The sequence below is a fragment of the Triticum dicoccoides genome, chromosome 2B (assembly GCF_002162155.2).
Source record: "Triticum dicoccoides isolate Atlit2015 ecotype Zavitan chromosome 2B, WEW_v2.0, whole genome shotgun sequence".
Taxonomy (NCBI): domain Eukaryota; kingdom Viridiplantae; phylum Streptophyta; class Magnoliopsida; order Poales; family Poaceae; genus Triticum; species Triticum dicoccoides.
Genome location: NC_041383.1, coordinates 21,286,033 through 21,298,163, shown reverse-complemented (window position 1 = coordinate 21,298,163; position 12,131 = coordinate 21,286,033). Strand labels below are relative to the sequence as shown.

At 41.5% G+C, this 12,131-nt stretch overlaps 1 protein-coding gene across 2 annotated transcripts; it reads left to right on the top strand.

Annotated features, from left to right (window-relative positions):
- Positions 1-3,217: 3,217 nt before the first annotated feature.
- On the top strand, positions 3,218-10,306 carry LOC119361836 (exocyst complex component EXO70A1-like). 2 transcript variants are annotated; one of them, XM_037626985.1, is made up of 4 exons: positions 3,218-3,352; positions 3,582-4,276; positions 8,947-9,889; positions 9,986-10,306. In XM_037626985.1, the coding sequence occupies exons 2-4, from the start codon at positions 3,870-3,872 to the stop codon at positions 10,061-10,063; spliced, it is 1,428 nt and encodes a 475-aa protein (XP_037482882.1). In that variant the 5' UTR covers positions 3,218-3,352; positions 3,582-3,869; the 3' UTR covers positions 10,064-10,306. The 2 variants fall into 2 exon arrangements, with proteins under 2 accessions (XP_037482882.1, XP_037482881.1); XM_037626984.1 differs by having other exon boundaries at positions 8,947-10,306.
- Positions 10,307-12,131: the final 1,825 nt, after the last annotated feature.

Here is a 12,131-nt window from a genome sequence, read left to right as displayed (position 1 = left end):
GATCTTGTGTGATCGTAGGATTTTTTTTTAAATTACTGCGTTCCCCAACAGATCACACAACTCTTTGGGTGCTAATCACATAGCGGTGTGAACTAGATTATTGACTCTAGTAAACCCTTTGGGTGTTGGTCACATGGCGATGTGAACTATGGGTGTTGATCACATACAGATGTGAATTATTGGTATTAAACCACATGGCGATGTGAACTAGATTATTGACTCTAGTGCAAGTGGGAGACTGAAGGAAATATGCCCTAGAGGCAATAATAAAGCTCTTATTTATTTCCTTATTTCATGATAAATGTTTATTATTCATGCTAGAATTATATTAACCGAAAACTTAGTACATGTGTGAATACATAGACAAAACATATTGTTCCTAGTATGCCTCTACTAGACTAGCTCTACTAGACTAACTTAAACCGAACCATATGTTTCTTGCGTCACCTGCAAAGTCCCCCACGTTCTCTTGATTTTTCTCCACTGCGACCCGTCAGCGGATGCTCTCAACTTTCCGTCTTTCTTACGGTTCTCTTTGTGCCCTTAATGTACTCGGAGGTGCGTCTGTCACCGTACATCCATTGCCGGTTCAACTGCGTGCATTATATATAATTAAGTGTGTTAAAAATCATTACAGAACATGATGAATAGAGAAGTGACCAAATTAATAGAAGTTCATCATCACATTAAACCCAAAGTACAGTAGTGATCAAATGTTATTACTGAAAAAATAAATACATAAAGTTCATACATAGTTCTCATTGAACAACATATAGCCCTCTAGAGCATCTAATTAAACCATACATTGAAACTATGTAAAACATTTCAATGCAACAACAAATGCAATCATAATCGCAACTAAGGTAACAATTGATCCAATGGCATAATGGTACCAAGCCTCAATATGAATGGCATATTTTCTAATCTTTCTAATCTTCAAGCGCATTGCATCCATCTTGATCTTGTGATCATCGACGACATCCGCAACATGCAACTCCAATTTCATCTTCTCCTTCTCAATTCTTTTCAATTTTTCTTCAAGTATTTGTTTTCTTTTTCAACTAAATTTAACCTCTCGACAAGAGGCTCGGTTGGAATTTCCGGTTCACATATCTCCTAGATAAAAACATCTATGTCACATTGGTCGGCATAATTGTCATAAACACTAAATGAAACAAATAGTTATAAAAGATAATATATATATCACATCCGAATCATAGACAAGACGAGGGCCGATGGTTGCGGATACCAAAACCATCGCACTATATAATAACAAACAATAATAAAAGTAAGAAAATTATAGAAGAATTTTTTATTTTAGAAAGAAGATAAGAACAAGGGGCTCATCACGATGGTGTCGACGACGAGATCGGCGCGGGCGATCGACGGCGGTGAGGACGGGGACGGGATAGGACGGACCACCAAACCTAGACAAATCTTGAGGAAAATGGAGTTTGGACACGGAGCTTGGAGAGGAGAAAGCTTAAGTGTGGCTCGGGCATTTCATCGAACACATCATGTGCATAGGAGGTGAGCTAGAGCAACACACACCTCTCCCACGACCGGCCAAAAAAACAGAGCAGTGGCTCTGTTCGCGGGCAGGGGCGGGGGTATATATAGGGATCTCTTTAGTCTCGGTTGGTGGCTAAAACTGAGACTAAAAGACAACATTTGGTCCCGGTTCCAGACACCAACTGGGACTAAAGGTGTTGGGCCAGGAGCGAGGCCCATTGGTCCTGGTTCGTGTCTGGAACCGGGACCAAAGGGGTCAGACGAACCGGGACCAATGGCCCCCGAGGCCCGGCCGACGCCCTGGCCTCACGAACCGGGACTGATGCACCCTTTGGTCCCGGTTCGTGAGTGAACCGGGATTAATTTCCTTACCCAGGCCTCAATCAAAGTCCTTCTTTCTACTAGTGCATGATTACTGACATAAGTGCAGCACATGTCTCCCCTCGCAATAACTACAAACAGATGGCTCAAATTAGGGTTGGGCTATGGGTACTGTACAAGATAAACTTTATGGAGCAAGTGCAAAAGATGACCAATACTACAAATGACAAGGTACAACATGTTCAGCTTCTGGACCAAGATAACAGACAACCATAGTTCATGGCAAGAACAATTCTCGCAAGGAAGGAACAGAGCCAAAGCCCTTCAATGACCTTGGATCCGAGTGAACCCTAAATCCCTGGGGTACTGTAAATGCTCTTGTTCTTTTGTCTGTATACTGTAAATGCTTACTCTTGTTCTTTTGTCTGTGTACTGTAAATGCAAAACAGTGCCTTGAGAACTTATGGTAGAAAATAAACACAGAAATCATGAACATAGTTTATCACGTGTGAACTTGCTCTTTCACGGCCAAGATAGCATGTTACCTACGGGTAACTAGATCAGAGATCGAAACCCAGGGTAATGTGTCTTTTTTTTATATATAGAAAAGAGCAAGTGCCAGACTAAAACAAGTAGAGTAATCACCCCAAGATAATAGCAGATGAGCAAAGACAAAGCAGTGCAAGACAAAGATCCGAATCACCACAGGGTAAGAGAGCAAGTCTAAGTCGCCGGATGGTAGATCTTAAACCCCTAGCACTTGTGAGCTAAATCAGAAATAAGAAGAAAAGAATGACCACCTCCATGCCAAAAACTCGAACTGGTTAGGTGAGTGCTGAACTTGTTTACAGCAGCTACAGCAACTGCCATGGCCTCAACGACCACTGGTGAACAGTACGTGTACAAGAAAAAATCCAAAAATTAAAACACACCCAATATTGGTCTTGTTCCAAAGGTTTCGTGCCCGCGAACACGATTGTTGGGACGGCTCGCGATTCCGGCGTCCGGTTCAGAAGGTAGCGTTTTTAGCTTCGTACTTAGGAATTGGCATCGGTGATGCCGTTTTCAGACATGAGCGTCACGGCCAAGGGGCCCGCACGGCTCGATCGCAGAAAAAGGAGGGCGTAGATATCGCTCAAAAGGCAAACAACGCCCACTCTCGTTTCGAGCCACTGACTGACTCCTGGGCCCCTGTCGTGTCCTACTTGTCTTCCTGTTCTCTCTACCGCATCCGGCTTGGCTGCTCCCTCCCCCCATTGCCTGCTCCCAGGACTCAAAAATAGAAATATGGACTCAAAAATAGAAATATAGAGTATATACATATATATATATATATATATATATATATATATATATATATATATATTCCATCGCCCGCCGCCCACACGCCTCGCTCCCTTCTCGCCGTGGGTGCACCACCCCTCCTCCTCCTCTCTCTCGGTCTCGGAGCGCCGTCGCGAGCGATTCCGTCCCGGAGGCGCAGCCCCGCAGATACGGGGCCGGGAGCACCGATTTGGAGGTACCGGTTCCGCCCTCACTCCCCGCTCCCCCCGTTCGTCGCTACCATTCCTGGTTTTCTTGGGGGGATTTTTCGGTTTTGGGCTAGCTTTGGGGGTCTGGAACCTGAAGCTCTCGCCCGCTTATCAAATCTAGCGCAGGATCCGTCGGATCTGCCATTCCGGGGCTAGTCGCGTCGGTTGATCCATCTTGTTCTTATAGTAAGATTTTCTCCGAATTTTCTGTCTCAGGGCACGCTGGGCTGCGGCGAGGATCGATCGCCGGGGCGCATGTACGGGCAGCGCCACAGCGGGCTGCCCATGGGCGACGACGGAGCAGCATCCTGATGCCCCTGCTGCTGCTGCTTGGTGTTCACTAGCCCTTGTATGGCCCTTCTTGGTGCTGCCCTCTTACCACGCTGCAAAGATCACAGCCTGCAGCTGCTGCTGTTGCTTGCGCCGCCGCCACCGTCGCCGCCGCTTCTTTCTCTTGCTCTACTTGGTTATCCGAAAGCTCAGTGAACCAGGCTAGCTGTTGCAATGCAACGTCCTGGAGAGGAAATTTGCAGGCTCAAGCTATGGGACAAGGGCCAGGTGTTTGCTGCTACCGAGAACCTCCAAAGGTCCATTGAGCAGACCCCCTACTCGATCCAGGCAGACACCATCGTCTGCTGTTTCTCCCTCAGCAGGTGCCACTCCCAAAGCAGCAGCTATGACGGTTATGCATCTAGTGATGGCGGCGACAATCCAACTCCAACCAGCAGCAACGTGCGGCAGCTTCACTATCCGTCACATGCCCACATGGACCCTGGGCATGTCCAGCTTATCTTACCAGGCTCTATGACCCTCCTAGAGGATATTTTCCACAATTATGAAGTGACATTCGGGCCTGGCTACAAGGAAATTCTACTCCAAGCCTTCTCGGCCAACTCAGACAAATTGTGCAGGTAAATCCACAACTCTGTTTTGTTATTCATTTTTCTTCTTCTTACTGTTATGACATCGTGATGGAATAACATGGCGTTTGTCATGATTCAGACATGAGTAGAGTTTCTTGAACTGAATTTGTTTGGGAATGACAGCTAGTAAAAAGTTCAGGGAAGATTGAGTACATAGATATAATAGACTGGGACCGCCATTATACAACACAACTTAGAAGCAAAGAGTAACAGCCTGACATAGACTAGATTCCCAAGATGCGCTTTCCCCTGTTCCTTCAGTAAGGCCATTTGTTTTTGTTAAATTGTTCCCTGTTTTGAATTTTGTTATGCACTGTTTCCTGCAGGAATATAGTCACTTTTTGTGCATTTTCCCCAATGCATAATATGGTATGTCGATTTAGTATTTTAACAGCTGTGCTTCTCTGGGGCCTAACAGATCAAATATCCCAGTTGAGTGCTTGCGTTTTTGTCCCAAAATTAGAAACACCAAGTCCTCCATTCTCGTTATGGCCACACGTCAGTGTCCTTTTAGTGACCGTGTATGTCTTCTCCTACTTTGAAACTCCCATGTATATCATGTCAACTCACGGGCTAGTTCTATGAAACGATGCATTATCTAAACCCCTCTGGAAATAAATTGTTTGTGACAATTTCCACAAATGATGAATATAGAGACTTGGATATAAACTCCTTAAAGTTTAATTATTCCACATTACAGTTTGTGCCTCGATTAGTTGGCACCAATCTTAAATTCAGCCGTATATGATCCTGCAGAAATTTGTCATATAGTTGTAAGAGTATGTCCACACACGAGCTACCAAATTGTCTCTCTCAGAAAAAAAGGCTACCAAATTATCTGTTTCATGTTCGGTTATTCCTCTGCCGAGATGCATCTGGGAAGTGATCCAAGTTGGTAACTAAAAAGTGCCATGTAATGATTTAATAATGTACATAGACAGGCAATCTAAGATGAAATGTGACAACGAGTGAATGAGTGATGTTGTTGTATTGTTAATTAAAGATCGCCTAATAGCTGCCAGGTCATTTTAAATGTGGAAGGATAGTTCTTGCATTTGTTCACTTCCCCAGTAAGTCAAAGTTCTGCAGTAAACAGAAAGCACATCGGTTAATGTATTTGACAATATAACTACAACTGTTGGGTACAAATAATATTCAGATGTCATGACAGTTAAACAAACAAAGCGGTTGTTTTCTTAAATATAGCATTATTCAGATGTCATGACAGAGTAGCAATAGCCAACATCTATATGAACCATCTTATACGTACTAACAAACAACTCAACAAACATGAGTAACGAGTTACCTCCATGTTTGTATGTTGACTAATACATGGTTTCTTGATACATATTCATTCTATGTTATCCTAGTGGAATGGAATTGAAGAAAGATAGTACACGGCGTATGATACCATCAGTTCTTAATTGATTATTGGATTCATCCTCTTGCATGCCAGACCTATACATAAAAATCAGGGCAACATACACATCGATTTTATTTGAAATGGAAAGGCCCAGTACCACTTGAATGTTTGCAAGTATGATACCATAACAAATGGTCTCTCTACCCAGTCATATCAGACATGGAATAGTGTACATTAAAATTTGTTTATATAGCAATATTTCATACTGTCACTGTGATTGCTCTGAAACCGTTCTGTCCCAAAACAATACTTGGTCACCATGAGCTTCATATTGTCTCGACCTTATCAGATCAAAGTTACACATGGGGTGCTATACAAAATACTTCTAGATCTGACAGGAACAGGTGAGCGCTTAGAGTGCGCTGCACAAAATAATTCTAGACCTGACGCTGGAGAGACTGGTATTGGATCCCGATAGAGTGCGCTCCACAAAAGCTGATGTGGGTGGCTGCACAAAGCTACAAACTTGACGTCGGCCGTTGCTGCTGCAGAAGTGCATGACCTGCACAATAGGGAGAAACGAGGGGAGCCAGAGATGGCTTGTCAACCTTCCTCCGCCGTAATCAATCGGAGGTGGGGCCTGCCTGAAGATTCATCATGGTTAGATATGACAATCAAAATTTCAGCCTAGCTTTGCCCTCTTAGGCTAAATGTGGAGGCTCGAAACCTCATATTAGTAAATACTATATAGCATTACGTGTTATGATAAAAAATAATGACCTGCTCTAACATAAGAAATGCTTCATTGAGGATTCCATTAAATACAAATTTACAACTAAACCACAAAAGAATCGAAGGTGAAGTAGTTGATTCAACTCTTAAATTCACTTGACCAAATCAAAATGCACTTGAACTGAATATCATGGTAGAAGAGTTCTTAATGAAAACTACATAGGAATCTCAAACTCAGAGTATGAGCACAAAGCATAGCTTAGATAGTTGTTTTGCCATGCACTGTTGCATGGCATCAAGCTATTTAATAGCTCCATCCAGTGTTAGTGTTATATTGTGCTCCCTGCAGTATGTTGAACTAGTAAAAAGTAAAGGAAAGCTCAATGATGCCCATTGTACATAACAGAGATTGTGGAATAATAGTGAAAAATGGACATATTTATCTAGAAGCGATATTGCGCCATACACTAACAGGACTCATTGGATCAGTTTGGCATGTTTTATAAAGCAGATACATACAATTATTTATGGGCTCTTACCTTGTTTCAATGTGACATATTGAGACATCACCTTCTGACTGTATGCTGCATCACATAAACCCATTGCATTTATGTTCTCACTTTAAGAAAGTACCAGCAGTAAGATGAAATTCATCATTTTCTTTTGTTTGTTCTGGAGTCTCAATTTGGCAACTAAAGCCATAATGCTGATATTTTTGTTACTTAAACCACTTGCGTTTTCTTCTGGATATTATCCCCAAAGAAGCGTCTTTTTTCTTTCTAAACCACATTGCATGTTCTGCCATGTGTGCTCCTTACACATCAAAGCAGCCGTTGATTGTTTTATCTGCAGATGCTGCTACCATCCCATCCCTGATAAATGATCCTTTTCCTCAACTCCATCCTGATGTATGGATGCTGGTGGATGCAGAGTGGCAGACCTCTCCGCATCTAAACTCTAGCACACCTTCTGCACCATGAAACTTTTCCTAAAATACTCTTCATCATGGACCTCGAATCCATAACCTGTGTGGTGTGTGCGCATGACCATCTGCACGTGACCCCTTCTCCTCAGTCTGGGAGCTTTCAGAAACAAAGAGTGAAGGGAAGGAAAGCATGCTCATTTTTTAAGCAATGTTTTCTGAAGCAAAGAAGAGCATGGTCATTGTCTTCGCATCCTTGAAATGTGTCAACTTATATTACATTAGTATCTAAGCATAACTAATTGCATAGAGTAGTAGTGGGACTGATAAAGAATTTTATCATCGCCCTCTAATTATAGCGAATTGCACAGAGTAGCATTCAGATTATTATTTTCTAAACCTTCAGTTTCTTTGTCATGTAAACATAACAAACTACACAGTAGCAGTCGGATTGGTGAAAAACTAAGAGATGAGATGCTGGTTCACAAACAGTGTTCGCCAGTTAATTAATAATAGAGCCAGTTTATTTTGCCATTCAAAATAGAAAACTTTAGTTGGATAGAGGGTGCATACCTAGATCTGCACGAAAATGGGCCCTGGATCATGGTAGTGAGGAGCTCGGTGGACGTTGCAGAGAGACCAGATTGTCTGTACAGGGGAAGCCCCAACACCGCCAGTGACCAGTCGTTGGGGCCTGGCTACGGTGAGAACATGGAAAGGGTGGATATTTTGAAGCGAGGAACTCTCTGTAGGAGGATGTGAGCTTGGCCATGAAGTCGTCTAGTTACTCGAGAAGAAGAAGACACATGCGGTGCAGCAGCGAGCAGAGAGCAGAGAAAGAAGGGGTAGGTGGGTAGGAACAGAGGACAAAGAGGTAGGCAGCAGGGTAGATTCTTGTCGAGGTCTAGGGGTAGGACTAGAGGTGTGGAATTGCCGAAGGCAAAAGGTTAAAGTAGAGATTGATGGACGGTCAGACTGGGGCTGCGCAGCAGATCGGACGAATTTTAAGTTATTTATCTAGGATTAAATGTGAGCTCGAACGGTGCCTCCAATTAGTAAAAATATTAAGATGTTTTCGGAGCAGTAAAGCAGAAATTTAAGGCCAGACAACATTAAATTGCTATCATCAATGTAGCAGAGGGGAAATACTGATGGTGAATATTCTTTCTTTTGCATTATATGGCCTGCAAATTGAAGTTTAAGGGATCCATGTATGGATATGTTTCATGAGACACAAAATCGTGCTTTGTTTTGCTGCATTTGCTAACCTTGTTTGTCATCTTTAAATGGGCTTGCAGCTATACGTGCTTTTGAATCCTAAAATAATCTATTCTTGACCTGACCTCAACGTTCATGACTGTTGACTGTTGATAATATTGTCGCTTACATACTATTAACCTGCTCTTATTGTTTAAAATGTTTTGAAATATTGTTGTGTATTCGGGTTAATGTATCTTATGTTGAAAATTGATCTATGACTGCAGACTTTTTCTTTTTATTGAAAATTTTAATATACATGTAATGTTCATGATGACACAAAAAGATGACTACACTAGCCAAGAATACTGGTTCCTCAAATGTTTCATAAATTGGTAGAATATTTCACTCGCAGTTCTAAGCTCACTCTTTCTTATGTAACAGTTTTTTCTATGAAGCGGATATCCCATGGATTCTTCGTAGAAGCACAAAGAGTTTCAAGGATCCTTCTGAGTGTACAGAAGAATTGATCACCATGTTGAAAGTCAATACCCAAGTCCTCTGTTTAATGCAACAGCAGTTATGTGAGCAGAGTCGACCATTTGAGGAATTAAAAATAGGCTACTTCAACCAGTTTGCAAAGTGTCATATCAAGAAGCTCTTGGACATTGCAGTTTGTCTTAGTGAGACAGTGTGGTCTGCCACTCATATTTGTCCCATGCTGCTTGCCTATGAGGCACTTATGGATGTCCTTCCTCTTATTCAAAAGTTTGCTTCCAGCGAATCTGGTGATTTCTTTTCCATTATTTTACGCAACATGAGGGAAGCTTTCAGGAAGTTAATTGGCCATATCAAGCACTTCATACAGTCCAATATGGAAAAGCATCAGGATGACGTTGCCATTCATCCAATGACATGTTTCCTCATATGCTCAATGAAATCCTTCGGGAGCCACAGAAATTTAGTGCAATCCACTCTAGCCCCTGGTGACAACTCCAGCTCATTTGGCCATCTTCTGTATGATGTGATTACTTGCTGGAAGTCTGTGCTCACTGAACATTCAAACATATACCGTGCGGATCTGCAGCGGCAATACATTTTCTTATTGAACAACGCATATCATTTCAATACAAAGACAGACGGTCTGTTGGATTTGCTGCTATCAGATACGCAGATTATTAAGCAGCATGATGACGAGTTCAAGCTACTCTTCAGGAAGTGGATTGATAGTTACACAGAAGAGGCTTGCACTCCAGCCAAGTCTTGTTTGAACCCCAACTGTTGGTGGGGCAGTCAGCGCCGGTCCCTGGTTGCATTTACTTCAAAATTCAACAAGACGTTTGATCGTCAGAAAACTTGGAAGGTTCCCGATGTTGTGCTACGGCAGGTACTAAAAGATCGTATACAGGATTGCATTCTGCCAGACTACAGAAGGTGTCTTGAGAACTGTTTGAGTTCAGGACTGTTTTGTTCATGTCTGCAGATAGCTTCAGCAGGAGCAGGATATATATATACCACAGAGACTTTAGAAACGACAGTGCAGGGCTTCTTTGAAGGATAAACTGCCCATCCTAGCTCTCTCTCTCTCTCTCTCTCTCTCTCTCTCTCTCTCTCTCTCCCTCTCTAGATGGAGCTCCATTTCTCTTTGTTGTTCTAGCAACTGTGAATAATTGTAATTATATAGCTTAGATTACTAGAAGAACAATACATATTATATCAGGAATAGGGCTCCTCCTCTGTACTTGCACCTGCGATTGAGGAAGAAACTTGACATGGAGTTGAAGGTAGTTTTCATTAAGATACAGCGCCTGCATCTTGTCTATTTGACGAGTCGTGTATGATGTACTCCTTCCTATACATATTCTGTTTGCTGCCCTGTTAGTACTGGCTCTTTTTTTTTCTAGAGAATGGGTACTGGGTTTTTTGTAGAACACTGTCATTACCAGGTAGCTATCCATCCATGCAGTTCCTTTTTTGGAGAAACATCCATCCATACAGTTGAAGGTAGCTGGGAAACTACCTTCAAATCCTCCTCTTGTACATGATGTATATTTTTCTTACAAGATCTACGGACTTTTTTAAAATTCGTGAACTTTTTTGTGAACCCAAGATTTTTTTTTGAATCCATAAACTATTTCAAGTTCGTGAACTATTTCAAGTTCGTGAAGCTTTTTTCAAGCCCGCAAACTTCTTTTCGAACAATCCATGAACTATTTGCAAGGAGTGCTCCTCGTCGGCGCCTTCAGCGCCCGATAGAAGTTCGGGCGCCTACGCGTTCTCTTGTTGGGCTGGTTTCTAGGAAGCCCAGTTAGGACTGTTTCTCGACTGCTTCCTTCGTTCGTGCGCGCACACGTAGAATTACGTTTCCCGTTCGTTCGTGCGGCTGTTTCGGGAGAGTTTGTTACGACTGTTTCTTCTCTTTGGCAGACTTCCTCATAATAAATATTGTATGTTCGTTACGCCTGGTTTGACTAAAACAATAAATATTTGTGTTAAGAAGAAAGTGAAGAATATTTGTGATAAGGTTGAAAAGTATTTTGTGATAAGGTTTGACTAAAACAATAAATATATTTTTACAAACTTGAAAAGACTTCACGGAATTTTTAAAAAAATTCATCAATTTCGATCAAAAAGTTCACAGATTTCAAAATAGTTCATCGATTTTGTTAAAAAAAATCACAAATTCGAAAAAAACTCCACCAAAGTTGGAAAAATAGTTCACGGAATTTTTAAAATATTTCATCAATTTCGATCAAAAAGTTCACAGATTTAAAAATAGTTCACCAATTTCGTTAAAAAAAATCACAAATTTGAAAAAAGTTCACCAAATTTGGAAAAAGAGTTCACGGGTTTTAAAAAAGTTCATCAATTTCGATCAAAAAGTTCACAGATTTAAAAATAGTTCATCGATTTGTTAATAAAATTCGCAAATTCGAAAAAAGTTCACCAAATTCGGAAAAAGAGTTCACAGGTTTTAAAAAAGATCATCAATTTCGATCAAAAGATTCACAGATTTAAAAATATTTCATCGATTTTGTTAAAAAAGTTCACAAATTCGAAAAAAGTTCAACAAATTTGGAAAAAAAGTTCACGGGTTTGAAAAAAGTTCATCAATTTCGATAATAAAAGTTCACTAATTAGAAAAGCTTCACGGATTTTCAAAAAATGTTCATGAATTCAAATTCATCAATTTTGAATAAAAAGTTCACGAATTGGGAAAAAGTTCACTGGATTTTTTTTAAAAGCATGCATTTAAGAAAAAGAAAGGAAAAAGGAAAAAGAAAAAGAAAAGAAGATGCAATAAAACAATCAAAAGGATCTGTGCCACTGCGCGCAGTTTTTTGCGATTTGTAACAAAAAATAGGGATGAATGGGCCGGCCCATCGTGCAGGGAGGGGGTATGCGCCCGTTTGCCGAAACGCCTAATTCGGGCGCTTAAGGTGCCGAATAGGGTTTGGTATTTGCAAGTGCGTGAACTTTTTAAGAAAACAGAACGGTCACCCTTTCCACTGGGCAGCTCCTATTTGGCGCGTGGGTCGCGCGCACCCCCCGAGCTACCCGCTCGTTCATATGGGCCGGCCCATTATGCAGTTTATTCTCCACCAGTTTTGGTAAGGTTTTTATTTTTT